General features: G+C 40.9%; 1 protein-coding gene across 3 annotated transcripts in view; it reads left to right on the forward strand.

The window, feature by feature from the left end:
* Window positions 1-22,694, forward strand: part of OPHN1 (oligophrenin 1) — a 507,505-nt gene that overhangs the window by 461,176 nt on the left and 23,635 nt on the right. For all 3 annotated transcript variants that reach the window (XM_032393808.1, XM_032393806.1, XM_032393807.1), the window contains exon 21: window positions 11,762-12,088. In XM_032393808.1, coding sequence (XP_032249699.1) covers window positions 11,762-12,088 — 327 coding nt within the window. The remainder of the gene's footprint in view (window positions 1-11,761; window positions 12,089-22,694) is intronic.

Consider the following 22,694-nt stretch of genomic DNA (forward strand, 5'->3'; position numbering starts at 1 on the left):
TATCCCTATACTCTGAAGAGTTTTGATCAAGAAAGGATGCTGTACTTTGTCAAATGCTTTTTCTGCATCTATTGAGAGGATCATACGGTTCTTGTTCTTTCTTTTATTATTATTTTTTATTTTTTTAATTTTTTTAAAAGATTTTATTTATTTATTTGACAGAGAGAGAGAGAGAGAGAGCAGGAACACAAGCAGGGGGAGTGGGAGAGGGAGAAGCAGGCTTCCTGCCGAGAAGGGAGCCCGATGTGGGACTCGATCCCAGGACCCTGGGATCATGACCTGAGCCGAAGGCAGACGCTTAATGACTGAGCCACCCAGGCGCCCTGTTCTTTCTTTTATTAATGTATTGTATCACATGGATTGATTTGTGGATGTTGAACCAACCTTGCAGTCCAGGAATAAAACCCACTTGGTGGTGGTGAATAATCCTTTTCATGTACTGTTGGATCCTACTGGCTAGTATTTTGGTGACAATTTTTGCATCCATGTTCATCAGGGATATTGGTCTGTAATTCTCCTTTTTGATGGGGTCTTTGTCTGGCTTTGGGATCAAGGTAATGCTGGCCTCATTAAACAAGTTTGGAAGTTTTCCTTCCACTTCTATATTTTGGAACAGTTTCAGAAGAATGGGTATTAATTCTTCTTTAAATGTTTGGTAGAATTCCCCTGGGAAGCCATCTGGCCCTGGGCTTTTGTTTGTTGGGAGATTTTTGACTACTGCTTCAGTTTCCTTAGTGGTTATAGGTCTGTTCAGGTTTTCTATTTCTTCCTGGTTCAGTTTTGGTAGTTGATACAGCTCTAGGAATGCATCCATTTCTTCCAGGTTATCTCATTTGCTGGCATATAGTTGCTCATAGTATGTTCTTATAATTGCTTGTATTTCTTTGGTGTTGGTTGTGATCTCTCCTCTTTCATTCATGATTTTATTTATTTGGGTCCTTTCTCTTTAAGGACCCGTGGCCAGGGGTTTATCAATCTTATTAATTCTTTCAAAGAACCAGCTCCTCGTTTCGTTGATCTGTTCTACTGTTCTTTTGGTTTCTATTTCATTGATTTCTGCTCTGATCTTTATTATTTCTCTTCTCTTGCTGGGCTTAGGCTTTATTTGCTGTTCTTTCTCCAGCTCTTTAGGTGTAGGGTTAGGTTGTGTATTTGAGACCTTTCTTGTTTCTTGCGAAAGGCTTGTATTGCTATATACTTTCCTCTTAGGACTGCCTTTGCTGCATCCCAAAGATCTTGAACAGTTGTGTTTTCATTTTCATTTGTTTCCATGACTTTTTTTTAATTCTTCAATTTCCTGGTTGACCCATTCATTCTCTAGTAGGATGCTCTTTAGCCTCCATGTATTTGAGTTCTTTCCGACTTTCCTCTTGTGATTGAGTTCTAGTTTCAAAGCATTGTGGTCTGAAAATATGCAGGGAATGATCCCAATCTTTTGGTACAGGTTGAGACCTGAATTGTGACCTAGGATGTGATCTATTCTGGAGAATGTTCCATGGGCACTAGAGAAGAATGTGTATTCTGTTGCTTTGGGATGGAATGTTCTGAATATATCATAAAAGCCATCTATGGGAGAGGGGGGAAAGATGGCGGAGGAGTAGGGGACCCTATTTCAACTGGTCCCTGGAATTGAGCTGGATAACTACCAGAACACTCTGAGCACCCATGAAACCAGCCTGAGATGTAAGAAGATCTGGATCTCTACAAACAAAATACCACAGGCGGTTGGTTTTGAGGTACGAAGCGGAGAGCCGTGATCCCGCGGGCAGATATCGGAGGATAAACGGTGGCGGGAGGGTGTCTGGACATGGGGATCCTACACCGCTGGTGAGTGACAGCCTCGCGCGCTGCGGGCGGGGCACAGACTTGCAGACCGGTAGCGTCGGGAAAGAACTTTAGGGCAGCCCCTGGGGTGGAAAACCAGACTGGCGGGGTCGTGCGCACGCGAACTGCAGCCCCCCCCCGGACAGAAACCGGAGCGACGGTCGCGCGCAGGCGAACTGCAGCCTCCGGAGAGGGAAACCCGGTGCGCCGGGGTCCTGCTGGTGAACTGGAACCCCCGGGGGTGGAAACCCCAAGCGGCGGAGTTGCGCGTGCGCGAATTGGGAGTGGCTGGCGGTTTTAGAAGCACAAAGGGCAGAGACGTGCCCCGACCTGGAGGCAGGACTGGGAGCGCTGCGGAGGGGTGCACAACCCAGGACGCTGCAGTTTATAGCAGCATGGACAGAAACGGAGACAGTGTGGCCTGGAGAGCTCACTGAAGAACAGACTGAGGTCTCTCTGCTCTGAGGCAGAGGGTTGGAAACGGTCTCTTCTGCTCTGATTCGTGGAAGAGACGTGGAAAGCCTCCAGGGAAAGGCGCCAGAGAACAAAAGCCCCAAAGACTGATTCCCACTGAGCCCATCCCCCGCCACAGGGGCGCAGGGCAACTCCGCCCAAACAGGGTTGCCTGAGTAACAGTGCGGCAGGCCCCTCCCGCAGAAGACAGGCTGGGAAAACAAGAGGCCAGCAACCCTAAGGTCCCAAGAAAGCAGGTGCATCTTGCTTGGGTTCTGGTCAATAATTTGGACTCTATACATTCCTTCAAACACCCATCAACAGAATGACTAAGAGGAGGAGCCCCCAAAACAGAAAAGACTCAGAGATTATGACTTATGGTGCAGATTTACAAATGGATGCAGACATAACCAAGATGTCAGAGATGGAATTCAGGCTAGCAATTGTGAAGACAATGGCTAGAATGGAGAAATCAATTAATGGCAACATAGAGTCTCTAAAGGCAGAAATAAAAGGTGAATTGGCAGAACTTAAAAATGCTATCAATGAGGTCCAATGCAATCTAGATAATCTAACAGCTGGGGTAAGTGAGGCAGAAGAACGAATAAGCGACCTGGAAGACAGTATAAAGGATAAAAAAGGAAAAGATGAGGCCAGGGAAAAACAACTCAGAATCCATGAAAATAGAATCAGAGAAATAAGTGACACCATGAGGTGTTCCAATGTCAGAATCATTGGAATCCCGGAGGGAGTGGAGAGAGAGAGAGAGGGCTAGAAGATGTATTTGAGCAAATCGTAGCTGAGAACTTCCCTAATCTGGGGAATGAAACAAATATTCGAGTCCTAGAGGCAGAGAAGACCCCTCCTAAGATCAAGGAAAACAGGCCAACACCCTGGCATGTAATAGTAAAACTTGCAAATCTTAGAACCAAGGAAACCATCTTAAGGGCAGTTAGGGGGAAGAGATTCCTTACGTACAGAGGGAGGAACATCAGAATAACGTCAGACCTATCCACAGAGACCTGGCAAGCCAGAGAGACCTGGCAAGCCAGAAAGGCCTGGCAAGACATATTCAGAGTACTAAATGAGAAGAACATGCAGCCAAGAATACTTTATCCAGCAAGGCTTTCATTTAGAATGGATGGAGAGATGCAGAGCTTCCACGACCGGCAGAAGTTGAAAGAATATGTGACCACTAAGCCGGCCCTGCAAGAAATATTAAGGGGGGTTCTATAAAAGGAGAAAGACCCCAAGAGTGATCTACAACAGAAATTTACAGGGACAATCTATAAAAACAACGTCTTCACAGGCAACATGATGACAATTAATTCATATCTTTCAATAATCACTCTCAACATGAATGGCCTAAACGCTCCCATAAAACGGCACAGGGTTGCAGATTGGATAAAAAGACAGGACCCATCCATATGCTGTCTACAAGAGACTCATTTTGAACCTAAAGATACATCCAGACTGAAAGTGAAGGGATGGAGATCTATCTTCCATGCCAGCGGACCTCAAAAGAAAGCTGGGGTATCAATCCTTATATCAGACAAATTAGATTTTAAACTAAAGTCTGTAATAAGAGACACAGAAGGACACTATATCATTCTTAAAGGGTCTATCCAACAAGAAGATCTAACAATTGTAAATATCTATGCCCCCAACATGGGAGCAGCCATCTACATAAGCCAACTGTTAACCAAAATAAAGAGCCATATTGATAACAATACGTTAATTGTAGGAGACCTCAATACTCCACTCTCAGCAATGGACAGATCATCTAAGCAGAAAATCAAGAAGGAAACAAGAGCTTTGACTGATACATTGGACCAGATGGACCTCATAGATATTTACAGAACATTCCACCCTAAAACAACAGAATACTCATTCTTCTCGAGCAGACATGGAACTTTCTCCAGAATAGACCATATACTGGGTCACAAATCAGGTCTCAACCGATACCAAAAGATTGAGATTATTCCCTGCATATTCTCAGACCACAATGCTCTAAAACTGGACCTCAATCAGAAGAAAAAATTTGGCAGAAATTCAAACACTTGGAAGCTAAAGACCACTCTGCTCAAGAATGGGTCAACCAAGAAATCAAAGAAGAACTTAAACAATTCATGGAAGTCAATGAGAACGAAAACACATTGGTCCAAAACCTATGGGATACTGCAAAGGCGGTCCTAAGGGGGAAATACATAGCCATCCAAGTCTCACTCAAAAAAACAGAAAAATCCCGAATTCACCAACTAACTCTACACCTTAAAGAACTAGAGAGAAAGCAACAAATGACGTCTAAGCCACGCATTAGAAGAGAAATAATTAAAATTAGAGAAGAAATCAATGAATTAGAAACCAGAAACACAGTAGATCAGATCAACGAAACTAGAAGTTGGTTCTTTGAATAATTAATAAGATTGATAAACCACTGGCCATACTTATCCAAAAGAAGAGAGAAAGGACCCAAATTAATAAAATGATGAATGAAAGGGGAGAGATCACGACTAACACCAAGGAAATAGAAACAATTATTAGAAATTATTATCAACAACTATATGCCAATAAACTGAGCAATCTGGATGAAATGGAGGCCTTCCTGGAAACCTATAAGCTGCCAAGACTGAAACAGGAAGAAATTGACAACCTGAATAGGCCAATGACCAGTAACGAGATTGAAGCAGTGATCAAAAACCTCCCAAAAAACAAGAGTCCAGGGCCTGATGGATTCCCTGGGGAATTCTACCAAACATTCAAAGAAGAAATAATACCTATTCTACTGAAGCTGTTTCAAAAAATAGAAACAGAAGGAAAACTTCCAAACTCATTCTATGAGGCCAGCATTACCTTAATCCCCAAACCAGGCAAAGACCCCATCAAAAAGGAGAATTTCAGACCGATATCCCTGACGAATATGGATTCCAAAATCCTCAACAAAATCCTAGCTAATAGGATCCAACAATACATTAAAAGGATCATCCACCATGACCAAGTGGGATTTATCCCCGGGATGCAAGGGTGGTTCAACATTCGCAAATCAATCAATGTGATAGAACACATTAATAAGAGGAGGGAGAAGAACCATATGGTCCTCTCAATTGATGCAGAAAAAGCATTTGACAAAATACAACATCCTTTCCTGATTAAAACTCTCCAGAGTATAGGGATAGAGGGAACATTCCTCAAGCTCATAAAATCCATCTATCAAAAACCCACAGTGAATATCATCCTCAATGGGGAAAGCTGAGAGCCTTTCCCTTAAGATCAGGAACACGTCAAGGGTGCCCACTCTCACCACTGTTGTTCAACATAGTACTAGAAGCCCTAGCAAGAGGAACGCAATCAGACAACAAAAAGAAATAAAAGGTATTCAAATTAGCAAAGAAGAAGTCAAACTCTCTCTTTTCGTAGACGACATAATACTTTATGTGGAAAACCCAAAAGATTCCACCCCCAAATTACTAGAACTCATCCAGCAATTCAGTAATGTGGCAGGATACAAAATCAATGCACAGAAATCAGTTGCTTTCTTATACACTAACAACGCAACTGTAGAAAGAGAAATTAAAGAAACGATTCCATTACAATAACACCAAAAACCATAAGATACCTTGGAATAAACCTAACCAAAGAGGTAAAGGATCTATAGTCTAGGAACTACAAAACACTCATGAAAGAAATTGAAGAAGACACAAAAAGATGGAAAAATATTCCATGCTCATGGATCGGAAGAATAAACATTGTTAAAATGTCTGTGCTACCCAGAGCAATCTATACCTTCAATGCCATCCCGATCAAAATTCCAATGACATTTTTCAAAGTGCTGGAACAAACAATCCTAATATTTGTATGGAATCAGAAAAGACCCCGAATCGCCAAGGAGTTGTTGAAAAAGAAAAACAAAGCTGGGGGCATCACGTTGCCCGATTTCAAGCTATATTACAAATCAGTGATCACCAAAACAGCATGATACTGGCACAAAAACAGACATACAGACCAATGGAACAGAATAGAGAACCCAGATATGGACCTTCAACTCTATGGTCAAATAATCTTTGACAAAGCAGGAAAAAACATGCAATGGAAAAAAGACAGTCTCTTCAATAAACGGTGCTGGGAAAATTGGACAGCCACATGCAGAAGAATGAAACTCGACTATTCTCTAACACCACTCACAAAGATAAACTCAAAGTGGATGAAAGACCTCAATGTGAGACAGGAATCCATCCAAATCCTAGAGGAAAACATAGGCAGTAACCTCTTTGACATTGGCCACAGCAACTTCTTTCAAGATACATCTCCAAAAACTAGTGAAACAAAAGCAAAAATGAACCTTTGGGACTTCATCAAGATAAAAAGCTTCTGCACAGCAAAGGAAACAGTCAACAAAACAAAGAGGCAACCCACAGAATGGGAGAAGATATTTGCAAATGACACTACAGATAAAGGGCTGGTATCCAAGATCTATAAAGAACTTCTCAAACTCAACACCCAAAAAACAAATAATCAAGTCGAAAAGTGGGCAGAAGAGATGAACAGACACTTCTCTGAAGAAGACATACAAATGGCTAACAGACACATGAAAAAATGTTCATCATCAGTAGCCATCAGGGAAATCCAAATCAAAACGACACTGAGATACCCCCTTACGCCAGTTAGAATGGCCAAAATGGACAGGGAAAGAAACAACAAATGTTGGAGAGGTTGTGGAGGAAGGGGAACCCTCTTACACTGTTGGTGGGAATGCAAGTTGGTACAGCCACTTTGGAAAACAATGTGGAGGTTCCTCAAAAATTTAAAAATAGAGCTACCCTATGACCCAGCAATTGCACTCCTGGGTATTTACCCCAAAGACACAGATGTAGTGAAAAGAAGGGCCATATGCACCCCAATGTTCAGAGCAGCAATGTCCGCAATAGCCAAACTGTGGAAAGAGCTGAGATGCCCTTCAACAGATGAATGGATAAAGAAGATGTGGTCCATATATACAATGGAATATTACTCAGCCATCAGAAAAGATGAATACCCAACTTTTACATCAACATGGATGGGACTGGAGGAGATTATGCTAATCGAAATAAGTCAAACAGAGAAAGTCAATTATCATATGGTTTCACTTATTTGTGGAACATAAGGAATAACATGGAGGACATTAGGATAAGGAAGGGAAAAATGGGGGGGGGGAATTGGAGGGAGAGATGAACCATGAGAGACTATGGACCTGAGAAAGAAACAGGGTTCTAGAGGGGAGGGGCGAGGGGGGATTGGTTAGCCCGGTGATGGGTATTAAGGAGGGCACGTACTGCATGGAGCACTGGGTGTTATATGAAAACAATGGATCGGGGATCACTACATCAAAAACTAATGATGTATTGTATGGTGACTAACATAATATAATAAAATTAAAAACTACAAAAAAAAGGGGGGATTGATAAGATGTTGATTGAAAAAGGGAAAAAGAAAAAAATCAAAAAAAAAAAGAAAAAGAAAATTTAAAAAATTAACTCTGAAAGACTAAAGAATCATGGGAAAAAAGCCATGGAATCTCTGTGCAGTATTCCCCTAGTGCTGGAGTTCTGCCGTTCTCATTGATCGGTAAACTTGGTCTTGTCTGGCTGTTCTTCCTGATCTTCTGGGGGTGGAGCCTGTTGCAGTGGTTCTCAAATGTCTTTGCCGGAGGCAGAATTGCCCCGCCCTTGTGGGGGGCCAGGCTAAGTAATCTGCTCGGGTTTGCTCTCGGGAGTTTTTGTTCCCTGCAAGCTTTCCGTACAGCTTTGGAGGATGAGAGTGAAAATGGCAGCCTCCCAATCTCCGCCCCAGAGGAGACGAGAGCTTGGGTCCCCAATCCTCACTGCACCCCCAGAGAAAAGCAGTCAGTCACTCCTGCCTCCCCGGTCTCCGGCCACACTCCCTGCTCACCCGGCCTGTGACCGAGCATTTCTGTCTCTGGCACCCGACCCCGTGTGGAGTCTCCAAACCCAGCAGATCCCTGCGGTGTGCTCCTGTGCCTCTCCCCCCGGGGGAGGAAGGGGAGTCTCCCCGGATCTGCCGCTTGTTGGGTCCCTGCTGGAAGAGCAGTGGCCCGACTGTGCCACGGATCATGGTTTATGGCAACCCCGAGCTGAGAGCCCGCGCCTGGGCTCCGTCTCTGCAGCCAGCTTCCCCACCCCGATACCTGGGAGCTCTGCCGCACTCAGGCACCCCTGGTCTTTCTGAGACCCCGAGGGTCCTGAGACCACACTGTCCCAGAGAGGGTTCCACCTCCCGCTTAGCCACTGGAGCGACATCCCTCAGCAGAGCCGACTTCTAAAGTTTCCAATTTTGTGCTCCGTTGCTCTATCACTTGCCGGTAGCTGCTGACGGAGGCCCCCTCGCCCGCCGTCTATCCTCCCGAATATCACCTCGGATTCACTTCTCCGCACGTCCTACCTTCCAGAAAGTGGTCGCTTTTCTGTTCATGGAGTTGCTGCTATTCTTTTCTTCGATCGCCTGTTGAGTTTGTAGGTGTTCAGAATGGTTTGATCACTATCTAGCTGAATTCCTGGGACCAGACCAAATTTAGGTCTCCTACTCCTCTGCCGTCTTGTTCCTCCCCCCTCCCACTTTTTATAATCTATTGTAATCCTTCAAGGCCCAGCTCAAATCTTACCTCTTTTACAAGATCTTCTTCAGCCCCTCCAGACAGAATTAGCACTGTCCTCCTCATAACACTTATTTGTATGATTCTACTTGTATCATAATAATTGATATTTTTCTCCTGCTGCACTAGTATGTTACATCTCAAAGCTTCTCCCTACCACTTACCCACACATAGAAGAGAGGCCCACAGTTGGCTACTTGCCTATTTGTGAGGCCTCCCTGTCAATCCTGATTGATTCCCAGTTTTCTGCAGTTTCTGAAGCTGGTCTATGTGTTTTCCTGTGGAAATGGATGGCTGATTAAAGAAAGAGAATGATAACTAAACTCTTGTTACCTGACCAGAGGGATAAACTCTCTCTTCAGAAAGCGTGGACTCTGGAAACAGACTTCAGACTTTGAAAACTGGCTCTACCACATTAGTTTTGTGACACTGAGCTTGTCTCAGTGCCTTAGATTCCTTATCTGTAAAATGGGACTAATAAGAGTTCACTAATTTATAGAGCAGTTTTGAAGACAGTGATGAGATAATCCTTGTGAAGCACTTAGAACAGGGCCTGGCACAGATAAAGTGCTCAAATAATGGTATCTGTTACCATTATCATCATTGTCATTATTATCATTACCATTTTCTCATTTTGTCAATAATAATTCAGCATATTCCAGAACCTAGAAATAGTTTCCCTTGGCATAGGGTCTAGTTCAGAGTCCCCATTGCTGCTATCATTCCATCCCCTATTTCCTTGCGTCAGGAAATGGTCCTTCCCCGTGTGGAAGGTAGTGGCCTCTTTGAGACTGTGTATGTGGATCATCTTTATGAGATTGGACCTCCCTAAATGTATTGAGATGGTAACAATGCTGTTATGGCCTGAAGGCACAGCCAACCCCTGTGGTGTCTTCTAAAGTAGAGCAGGGATAAAATTTCCTAGGGTCTTTCTACTAGAAGAAAGTATTCAAATAGAAACATATAACTGAGATGTTGGGCCGAAAGCATGTGAGAGAAGAAATTGATGTCACTGTTCATTTCATTGTTCTGAGAGGGTAAATGTGCTTCAGGTTACTCCTAAATGCTAGAGGTTTACAGGTGGCCTCTGCCATAAGCATGTCCTGGAAGCACGTGATCTAGTTACGTGGCTCCTTTCTGCTTATGCCCCTACTATTATTTGTGAGCCTTTGGTAAATTTTTGTTTCAATGTTCTAGTCTTATGGCAATTGTGGTAGGGTTAATAAAAGCAGGGCTATATACCTACCTTGCTACAGAGTAGGGAAACTATAGAGGGAATCCTTTTGGCCCTGATCCCTATAATGGTGGCAGCACTGATTGGTGACAGGTTCTCAAGGAGAAGAAAGTTCTCTGGGGAAAAAAGTCTTCGCAGCAAAACTTAGCCCTTCCTTCCCACATAAAAACTCTTGCCTCACTGCCCTCTTAGAGCATAATAGCATAAGTAATAACTAACAATTACAGAGTGTTTATTATGTCCCAGGCACTGAAATAAGTATACCATCTCATGTAACCCTCACTACAACCTCATGAAGTAGGTACTATTATTATTCCCATTTTATTGAGGAGAAAACTTGAGGTATAGAGAGATTATGAATTTGCTCAAGGTCCTACAGTTGATAAGAAGCAGAACTGAGATTCAGACCTGGCTATCTGACTCCAAAACCTGCATTTCTTTTAACATTTTACTATGGAGAGTTTTAAACATAAACCAAAGTTAAAAAAAAACAACAACAGTATAACGTACTCCCCATGTGCCTATCACCCAACTTCAACATTTACCACCCATTATGTCCGTTCTTGTTTCATCTGTACCCCTACCCACATCCCCAACCAAGACACATGTATGTCATTTCATCCACAAATGTTTCAGTATACATCTCTAAAAGATAAGGACTTTAAAGCCAAAATTACAATACCATAATCATACCTGAAAGAAAACAAAACAAACAGTAATTCCTTAAGATCACTATCTAGACAATATTTAAATTCTCCATCATTTTTTTAAAAATCAGGATCCAACAAGATATATGTATTACAACTGCTCAACATGTTTCTCAAGTCTCATTTGGCCAAACAGAACCTCTTTTCTTAATCACTACACTCTGATCTAGGTTTTCTATTATGAAGAAAGGTGACAGTTTCCTTACAGCAGGAGTTCTCAATCAAGGATTAACAGCTTTAAGGGACTCTATGAATCTCTTAAAATTAGTTTTTAAAATTTTTCATGTATTTGTGTGGGTTAATTTGTCTAGGGAGAGTATCCTTGGCTCTCCTAAGAGTCTCAAAGCTTTAAGTAAAACTCAGAACAACTGAAAAGTAGGTCCTATTGTCACAGAAAATTGTGGACCACAAAACTAAGGGAAGAACATGGCTAGTCGGAGGTTTCTTTATGAGGATGGAGAATGAAGTTAAATTCTGTTAAGTTTATTAACTTTAAATTTGAGAGATTTTAACAAATTACTTTTGAGAGAAATAGAAATAGTTGAGGATTAACTGATGTCTCTTTAAAAAGAACAGAATTATAATTGGGGACTCTTAAGTCCCTTTTAAATTACATAGCCCTTTGAATAAAGCATCTTGGTATATTATGGTTTTACTAAATTGTGGTGGTGAAAATCAAACTCCCATCTTGAACTGAATTCCCTATTTTATGGAATCTGTGACTCCACATGAATTGGGCTAGATAGAGACTGATTTTGCGAGATATCAGTGATTAGTTCCACAATAATAGCTCCATTGAAAATGTGTAAAATTTTTCAATATTATGTGTACATGTATAAAAATGAAATGGTAATGAAGTCAGCTTTAATCTTCCCTCTTTGCACCACCTTTTCCTAGATGAAATCCAACATCAAACACCCAATGGTATTATTGCCAGCAGTATAGAACCCCCCAAGCTACCACAATACCCCAAACTGCCTATTCAGAGGAGTGGAGAAGCTGACACTGGAAGGAAGTCTCCAAGTAGCAGGCCTGTTTCAGATGGCAAGTTGGAGTCCTGTCCTGAAGTGGATGTGGGGAAGCTGGTGTCTAGGCTGCAGGATGGAGGGACCAAGGCCATACCAAAGGCCACCAATGGACCTGTGCCAGGCTCTGGGCCCACCAAAGCCCCCTCTTTCCACATAAAGAGACCAGCTCCTCGACCCCTGGCTCACCACAAGGAGGGTAAGTGCTTGGGAATCCAATTGGAATCAGAATTGAAACCAACTATTTTGCACCCTAAGATCTTTCTGAGGTTGGAGATATTTAAGTAGGGATCTGTTTCCAATTTACTACCACTAATATTGGAATGGTGGGTAAGAACATAAAAGCCATTCACAATAATCACTAGAGTGTAAACTTAATGAGGGCGGGGATTTGGGGCCTGTTTTATTTACCTCTATATCCCAAGTGCTTAGAACAATGCTTGACTGTCCCAAGGTAAGCACTCATTGTAGAATAAATTAATAATAATGATGTTTTTATCAATATTATTATTGCTGCTGTTGCCATTAAGTATCTGCTGTGTCCCTGGCACTGTACTAGGTACTGACAAATTATTTTCGATCCTCACAACCTTACTGTGAAGAATGTATTACTGTTTTTTTTTTTCTACTAGAAAACTGGGGATCCTAGAGCTAAGTGACTTGCCAAAGGTTCACAGTTACTAACTAGCAGAGCTGGGGTCTCAATCTTATCAAGTCTGGCAGGTAACAAAGCCTGTGTTATTTCCAATAAGGCAGAACTATCACTTTTCTTTCATATAAGAAGCTTTGAAATTGGTAAACTGATGGTTTCTCATTCTCACTTTTCAGATTAGTCAAGATAGGGACAAAGGGACACAACTTCTGCAAAACTCTGGACTTTTTAAATTACAAATTCAAGATGTGGCTGACTTTGGTAAATTTAATTGGAGACTCATGTTTGGAGGTTGGGGCTAATCCAGAGGGTATCTGGAGGGCGGTACATAATTCTATGAAGATAATATGATATAATGGACAGAATATGGACTTTGATATCAGAAAGGCTCAGACCCAAATTGTGGCTCTTTTACTTTCTAGCTAGATGCCCTTCTAAAAATGTGCCTTGTTTTTTATCCTGTCCTGTTCCAGAAAGGAATTAAGGCTTTCACAATATAGAAAATACAGGAACTTAAAAATAGTAAGAATAATTTATTCAACAAGTATTTATTGAGTACTTGTTGTGTGCCTGGCCCCATTCTAGGCATTAAGGACATAAGAATGAATAAGACATACAAGGTCCCTACTCTCTTGAGGCTTGTATCAAGGCTTAGCGAACTATGGCCTTAACTGAAAAATATCAAAAGAAAAATAACATGTCATGACTCATGAAAATTATATGAAATTAAAATTTCTGTACCCATCAACAGAAACACACCACCTCATTTACATATTGTCTAAAGCTACTTTCACACTAAAACAGCAGAATTAAGTAGTAGCAACAGAGATCTTATGGCCTACAAGTCCTAAAATATTAGCTATCTGATACTTTACAGAAAATGCTTGCTGACTTCTGCCTTAGATTCTAGAGAGTACAGGTGAGAAAAAATGAAGCCAAGAGAGGGGAAAAAGGTAGGATAGTAGGGATATGGAAAGAATGGAGTTAGTACACAAAATGTTTGCTATGAAGCCTTACATGCTTGCTGGAACAGTGTCACAGATTTGGCTCCAAACTTTCTACAGAAAATGAAAAGAGAAAGAACTTAATATTCATGTAAATCCATGCTCTTAAGGTAACAACAAGCAAGCTGTTCAAAAAAGCACAACTCATCCATTTTTGAGGCCAGAGAATATTTCTAAGAAACATTTTCTCTCAAGGACTGTTGCATATAAAAACCTCAATATCGGCTGATTGCATTGTCTCAGAGCACAATTCAGTGAAAGCTATTCTATGGGAGTCTGATAAGATTTCCACTAAGTAACTGACTCTGTGAATTCTTTGGCTTGACCCAGTGATGCATCTGTCTATATGATTAATAGTTAAGTTATTTAAGATCTGCACACCTTGGTTTCTATATCTATGAATAGGAGAAACAGCTCATCCCACAGAATTATTGCTAAGGTTAAAAAAATAACAAAATATCTGCCATGTAATCAATATTCAAAATATGTTATTAATTCCCTTTCTCTGCCCTTCCCCTTCCTAAGATTTGCCTATTCAAGGGAATAGCCAATTAAGACCAGACTTCTATGTAGACACAGCTTCAATTTATAAGTCATGTGTTGACCTTCACATCAATCTGTTAGAGAGTTGGGTAACTCAAGTTATATTCATCACAGTGAAGTTTGTCTTGCCTGCTACCAAGTCTTGAGGTCAGCCAGATCCTATAAGTTTAGCATACACAGTAACTTAGCCCTCCCTAACCATCATCTACTGCAAAGTTAAAGTCCAGAGGCATTCCCCCTTCCCCTTCCTCCACAGTCCTGCTCCAGACTTCTGGCAGCAACTAACAGTTTCAGTCAATGTAAGTACTGATCTTACTGTCCAGTATCAGCCAGCCTATCTAAGTTTGGGCCACATCATTGCCTGCTTTTGCTTTCTATCTTAAATCAGTCAGCAACAGGCTGGTGTGATGCAGCGTTTTTCAAAGCCCCATGCCTCCAGCCTTAGCCACAGAAAACAGAACTGAGGTAGTGGTTCTGGCCTTGGTGGAAAATCAGCCAAACTTCTGTCTCTTTGCTGTTTTTTTTTTTCAAGTTTTTATTTAAATTCCAGTTAGTTAACATACAGTGTAACATTCATTTTAGGAGTAGCATTTAGTGATTCATCACTTAAATATAACACCCAGTGCTCATCACAAGTGCCCTCCGTAATATCCATCACCCATTTAACCCATCCCCCCACACACCTGCCCTGCAGCAACCCTCAATTTGTCCTCTATAGTTAAGAGTCTGTTTTATGGTTTGCCTCTCTGTTTCCCCATATGTTCATCTGTTTTGTTTCTTAAATTCCACATAATGAGTGAAATCATATGGTACTTGTCTTTGACTGACTGACTTATTTCGGTTAGCATAATACGCTCTAGCTCCATCCACATCATTGAAATGGCAGGATTTCATTTTTTTGATAGCTGAGTAATATTCCATTGTATATATATACCATGACTTCGTTATCCATTCATCAGTCAATGGACATTTGGGCTCTTTCCATAATTTGGCTACTGTTTATAATGCTGCTATAACCATCAAAATCCTAGAGGAAAACACAGGCAGAAACCTCTTTGACATTAGCCGTAGCAACTTCTTACTTACTGTGCCACTCTCATGTCTCCCATCTCCATCCCTTGTATCAATCCAACATTTGAGTGGACTTGATATTCTTTACATTTTTCCTTAGCAATTAAAAATAGCACACACAAGGTGCATGTTAAATTGCATTGTTCCATGGCAATCAACTTACAATAAAAATAATATTGTTTGCTGATATAATTTAGTCAAGGACTCTTCTCTTTTCCAGACATAGAACTAACTGGATGCTTTCTCTTTTTCTATTGTATTCTATTTTGATAGACCTATGAGATAGGTTTTTCCCCTCATTTCACGTTTATTTCCCCATTAAGGAAAAACTGAGGCTCAGAGAAGTGAAACAACTTCCCAGAGTCACCCACATTGTAAGATATGGAGACAGAGCTTGAACCTTGGCTTCTTTTGAGTATCACATTTTTATTTCTTAAACAGCGTTAGCTACCTTCTCCTTTCTATTTTCTAAGAAGCATTAGCTTTTAGGAGAGCAAAATTATACAAGCCAATATCCTGTCCTCCTTTGATAGCACTGCTTCTAACCAGGCCTGGCTTTGGAGAGGGCTTTTGTGTAGTTTCTACAAAGGGACTTAGGACGTTCCTTTTGAGAGTAGGGTGGGGAAGAGATCTACTTACATGCATTTGTTCATTTATTCAGGCATAGTGCTATGCAGTGGGAGAGAAAAGGATGAAAGGCCATGCATGGTCCCTGCCCTCCAAAGGTTCATGGTGAGGCTGGCATGTAAGCAACCAGTCCCAGTCCCATATGACCCATGTTCTGATGGGGGTGAGAATAAATTCCTGTTGGAGCATGGGGCAAGGAGCCCTTCACTCTGCCTTAGGTTCTGAGATAAAAGTGAAGGATATATCCACACTGGAAACCTATAATATATGTGTTTAGGAGCCCTTCTTAACTCTTTCCTCTGTCTTGACCAGAGAGAAAAGACTGCATTCTGATGGTGTGTTCTAGGGTTGGAGAAAGAGTGCTTGTAAGGCCTTGCTCAGCTACAGGGCCATCAATTCTCCACTGGGTTAACTATTGCAGTGAGTAGCATTTGCGTCAGCTCTAGAAGCATTAGAAGCAGACCTGTCCTTGAAATAATTGGCTGTGCTGGCCGTTACCCACATTTGCTTGTTTGGATTCATTATGCTTTAGTAATCTACTGTGTTTGGTTTTCATTCTCTGCCTTTCCTGGAGCCTAACTCCCAAGTGATCCAAAAGAGTAATTAGTGGCTACAGGAGAAGAGAGGCTTTCAGGTGAGCATGGCGGAATTTCATAGAAAGTAAGAGATGATTCTGGAAAACTGGGGGAATGTACAAGGAGAAAGAACCTCCCCTTATCGTGCTCTCAGATTTGGTGTAGATGGATATAAGAAAAGGTGGGAGAAAGTTGCTTAAGGTTGAAGACTGATGGCCATGAGGTACTAAGAAATCAACAAGTGCTAAGATTGGCTATGGTCATTTTACAGAGAATGGGGAGGGAGAGAAGAGGTTGGGCTGGAGAGGGAGGTCAAATTTGTAGTAAAAGTCAGGTGTGGACCAAAGTTAAAAAGAAATTAAGGGGAAGTACAGTTTGGTAGAAAGATCATAGGCTCAGAAGGCTTAGTGAAGTCTCAGATGTGACAAGCTTCAGTCTCCCAGATAGGATTTTTTTTTTTTTTTTTTTTTTTTTTAAGATTTTATTTATTTATTTGACAGAGAGAGACACAGCGAGAGAGAGAGCACAAGCAGGGGGAGTGGGAGAGGGAGAAGCAGGCTTCCCGCCGAGCAGGGAGCCCGATGCAGGGCTCGATCCCAGGACCCTGGGATCATGACCTGAGCCGAAGGCAGACGCCTAACGACTGAGCCACCCAGGCGCCCCCCAGATAGGATTTTGAATCCTAGCTCTGCCTCAGAGCTGTGGGACCTTTGACAAGCCACAACCTCTCTGAGTCTTAGTTTTCTTATTTGTAAAACGAAGATAATAATTATGCCCATAGGATTGTTACAACAATGGAATGAGGTATCCATTTGCTTGGCACATAATGAGTACTCAGTAAGTGGTAGCAGTTGTTTTGCTTTTATAGGAAGCTAAGTACTAGCTACATAATCTTAGATAAACTTAACTTCTTTGAGCCAGTTTTATTAACTGTAAATGGGGACCATGCCTACATTGTAAGAAACATTATTTTGTGGGTATAAAGTAAGACTAGGTATACAAAACATTTATACAATAATACAATAGAAGTTCAAAAAATGATATTGCTACTGGATGGGCAACAACCTCTCAGGAAACTGGCAGCCAAAGAAGATGGTACATGTTTATTCTTTTGTATTTTGGAGCCTATGAGAAGCCTCAAGCCTCAAACATAGATGACATCTAAGAGCTCAGAGCTACTCTTTCCACCCTCAAACTTTTTCTGACCTTGCCAAACACTGAGAAAGAGGAGGACCATTGTTGAGGGGAAGGGACAAGGAGGGATTTTTAGCCATCCCTCAAGGTCTACCTCAAGTCCTATTCCTTCCATGAAGCTTCCTGACAGTTCTGCCCCAGGGAACTCTACCTTACCTCATTTCTTCTGACATTCAAGTTTGACCGTTTAATGTGGATGCTGAGTTAGAGTATTCACAATTGTTTCCTAAATGTATGACTTCATTGTCCAATTCTGTTTTAAGCCCCTGGAGGGCAAGGTCTATGTCATTATCACTTGTAAGAGCATAAGGCTGGGCATGAAAGCCCTCAAGAAACACAGCATATTGAAAACCTTTCAATTTAGGTTCCAGAATAGCCCTGAAATTTGGCCATATCATGTTTCTGTGTGTGTCAAAGATGTCGCAACTGGGAACTTAAAAAAGAAAATCTCTTTATGTTGTCTTCTAATGGGCTGAACTACATTTTTCTTTACTCAGTAAATATTTATTGAATACTAGTTATGTGCAAAGCAATTTACTTGGGCTTTTGGTGACTACAGAGATGAATCCCACCTGGATCTTGCTATCATGTTGCTTCCATTCTAATAGGGGACATAGAGCCACCAAAACAAAGAGCCCTGATTCAAAGTACAAGATGATTAGTGCCTTAGGAGTCAGAGAAAAGAATTTGGAGCATCTTAGGCTTGGAGCACTTAAGCTGAATCTTGATAGATGATGTAAATTTAGGCGTGTGGGAATAGGGTAAAGGGAATCCGCGGAAAATATGATCAATTATGAAACATGTATATGGAACAACAAATAATACTATTTGTGTGGACTGTAGCATATGTGAAGAGAAATGGTGGAAAGCTAGGTCAGAAAGATCAGTTGAAGCCAAGTGGAAGAGGATAGTGACTTCCAGGTTAAAAATGATTGAGTTTATTCTGAAGGCAACACTGAACTATGGAGCCTAAATCTAAATCTATGTATCAAGAGATTTTTTTTCAAGCTGGTTAAGTACATGATCAGAACTGGCTTCTAAAATACTCCAAAAGCAGCATTTAAAAGTCAGCAGGGAGAGATATAGGTCTATAGACTTATATCATGAACCCATTGATCTATAAAACAGTCCAAGTCCACGTTGCACAGCTATTGAAGTGATCTTGTCAAGGTTACACAGCAAGTTAGTTTTAGTATTAAGACTGGAATCTAGGTCTCTTGACTCCCAGTTATATTACTCTTCCATCTCTGCCTCCTCAGTTTGATATTGTGGTTTTACGGTGGCAAATTAGAGATAAGAGAGAACATCACTGGGGTGTTTCAACCAAGAAATCCCTTTGCTGTGACTTCAAAGTTTGACTGGTAATGAATCATCAATAAAGAGCCTCCTGTTTGTTTTCCAAGGCCTTGGGTTGATGTCCATTTGGATTTGGCTGTAAGTTGGAAAAAAATGGGATTCATATTTTAGGAGGCATCATCTAGTTCTCTTATCAAGAAAAGCAATCGCCCTAAGGCGGACCCAGGTTTGGGTAGAAGTATTTTCTGGCTTTGACCATAGCATACTCTTCCTGTCCAACACCCCCTCCACTATGCAGTTGAAATGGAACAGCATTATCAGCTCTGGTCATTTTGATCTGCAGTGACCAAGTTAGCATCATGTGGCCTAGTGGTTCCTAACTCTGGCTACACATAGCATCACCTGGGGAACTTTTTTGTTTTTGTTTTTGTTTTAAGATTTATTTATTTATTTTAGAGAAAGAGTGCAGGGGAAGAGGGGCAGAGGGAGAGAGAAACTCAAGCAGAGTACACACCCAGAGCAGAGTCCGACGCAGGGCTTGATCTCACAACCCAGAGATCACAACCTGAGCTGAAACCAAGAGTTGGATGCTCAACCAACTGCACTACCCAGGCGTCCCACCTGGGGAGCTTTTAAACATACCCATACCCAAGTCCTACCCTAATCAATTAAACTAGGATCTCTGGGGACTGGGTCCAGATACTATATGATTTTAATGTTCCCACTGTATAGCCAAGGTTGAAAACCACTGGCACTTGGGACTGCATGGACTTCAGAAATCAGATGTATCTGAATCTATTGCCAATTACCTATGAGGTTACTTCTTATCTCTGTGTCTCTGTTTTCACAACTGTAGAATAGGAATAATACTTTCTACCTTGGAAGGTTATAACCCATGTTAAATGAGAATATATGCATAAAATCCTGAGTATAGTATCCCAACATCTAGAATAGAGCAGGTGTTCAATAAAAGGCAAAATTTTTACCAGCTATTTTATTACCATTACTATTATTTTTACCATTTATAATTTTTATATGACTAATAATATAACAAAACAGCAGGCACTAGGAAAAACAGTGGATGCAGAAACAAGAGATAGGAGTTTCAACCCTCACTCTATCACTTACCTAACTACATGACTTGAATTAGTCTTTCTGAACCTCAGTTTTGTTCTCTATGAAATGAAGAAGATAAGACCCATCACTGTTTCTCTCCCAAGATTATTGTCAACATCAAATAGTTATCTGGAAGAGTGCTTTGAATGGTATAAAGTGTGTTAGAAAAATCAGATTATTATTATAATTTTGGTCATTTCTTAGCTGCAATTCTGTGTACCCAGCCTGGTGCTAAGGGGAATGTCATGTTCAGAAATACAAGATACAGTGTAGATAGGGAGACAGAATTTGTATGTGTATACACAGATAATTTCTCCATTAGAATATCAATCACACTGTATTATCATTATCTCTTTTCATATCTGTGTCCCTCACCAGAATGGCTGGCTAGCTGGAGGAATTAAAAAAACCCACAAGGCAATATATGAGTACTTCATGCGTGTTTATATGGATGGAAATCACCTATGTCACCAGAACTGTTCAGAGGGGTGCAATCTGAGCTGTTTTGAGGGTTGGTTACAGTACAGATAAGACATGAGAACTGGGGCATATATCAGGCAGGAAGCAAAACAGAGTCTAACACTTACTTACTCCTACTATATGCTAGGCACTCTCAATAGGCTCATTTAGTCCTTACAATCACCTGGTGGGGAGAGGTTATTATACCCACTTCCTGGATGAAGACATTGATGGTCAAAAAGGGGAAATAACTGCCTGGAGTCCAATAGCTTGGAAGTAGCAGAACAAGGCCTCAAAATCAGGACTACCCAACTCCAAACTTTCAGTACTTTCCACTATACCATACCAGCTCACCTAGAAGTAAGAATCAAGGGCTGGCAGGGTGCCTGGGTGTCTCAGTCGGTAAGCATCTGCCTTTGACTCAGGTCATGATCCCAGGGTCCTGGGATCAAATCCCACATCGGGCTCCCTGCTCAGCAGGGAGTCTGCTTCTCCCTCTGCCTCTGCCCTCTCCCCTGCTCATGCTCTTTCTCTCAAATAAATAAATAAAATCTTAAAAACAAAGAATCAAGGGCTTGCTTTGATAGGGCAATTAGGAGACCAGTTTGACTAGAGTAGAGCTGGAAGATAAAGTCCAGATTTGCTGCCTGGGATTATAATTTGGGAGCAGCTCATAGAGGGCTTTGAATTTATAGTAAAGAATTTGAACTTTATCCTATACACTTTTTTTTTTAGAGTATGAAATCCTTTTTTAAAAATTTTTTTAATTTTATTATGTTAGTCACCATACAATACATCATTAGTTTTTGATGTGGTGATCCACGATATCCTATACATTTTATAGCTACTGTATGATCTTTAAGAAGAAAAAAGATGTTAAAATGCTTAGGGTAAACCTTATAACAGTATAGATTAAAGTTAATATTTTTTATACTTACTTTAAAATTTTATAGAAGAAAAATTGAGAATATAAAGATGTACTAAACAAAAAATCAAGAAATATCAAAATCACCAACAATATTTTTCTCCTCTATTTTTAAAATTTTTTTTTAAATTCCAGTTAGTTAACATACAGTATAATATTTGTTTCAGGTGAACAATTTAGTGATTCAACACTTACATACGACACCCCGCGCTCATCACAACAAGCACACTCCAGGGGTGCCTGGGTGGCTCAGTTGCTAAGCGTCTGCCTTTGACTCAGGTCATGATCCCAGGGTCCTGGGATCGAGCCCCCGCATCAGGCACCCTGCTCGGCAGGGAGCCTGCTTCTCCCTCTGCTGCTCCCCCAGCTTGTGCTCTCTGACTCTGTCAAATAAATAAATAAAATCTTAAAAAAAAAAAACAAGGGCACTCCTTAATCCCCACCACCTATTTACCCACCCCCCCCACCTCCCCTCTGGTAACCATCAGTTCTCTATAGTTAAGAGTCCGTTTCTTGGTGTGCAACTCACATTTTTCCCCTATGATCATTTGTTTGTTTCTTAAATTCCACGTATTAGTGAAATCATGGTACTTGCCTTTCTCTGACAGACTTATTTTGCTTACCATAGTACTCTGTAGCTCCATTCACATCATTGAAAAGAACAAGATTTAATTCTTTATTATGGATGAGTAATATTCCATTGTGTGTGTGTGTGTGTGTGTGTGTATAAAATATTGTATATATATGTATACATATATATTCCATTGTGTATATATACAATATAATACAATATATACAATATTCCATTGGGGGTGTGTGTGTATATATATATGTATATATACACACATATACATATCACGTCTTTTTTTTCCAAGTTTTTAAATTCCAGTTAATATACAGCATAATATTAGTTTCAGGTGTACAATTTAGTGATTCAACACTTACATAGGACACCCTCTGCTCATCACAACAAGTGCACAACTTAATCCCCATCACCAATTTAACATATCCCCCCACCCACCTCCCCTCTGACAACCATCATTTGGTCTCTGTAGATTAAGAGTCTGTTTCCTGGTTTTCCTCTCTTTTCCCCCACTCATATTTATTTGTTTTGTTTCTTAAATTCCACATATGAGTGAAATTATATGGTATTTGTCTAGCTCTGACTGACTTACTTCCCTTAGCATAATACTCTCTATCTCCAAGTAGTTGCAAATGGTAAGATTTCATTCTTTTTAATGACTAATATGTCATTGTGTGTGTGTGTGTGTGTGTGTGTGTGTGTATACACACACACACAATGTCTTCTTTATCCATTCATCAGTCAGAAATGGGCTGTTTCC

The sequence above is a fragment of the Phoca vitulina genome, unplaced genomic scaffold (genome assembly GCF_004348235.1).
Source record: "Phoca vitulina isolate PV1807 unplaced genomic scaffold, GSC_HSeal_1.0 scaffold77, whole genome shotgun sequence".
Classification (NCBI taxonomy): Eukaryota; Metazoa; Chordata; class Mammalia; order Carnivora; family Phocidae; genus Phoca; species Phoca vitulina.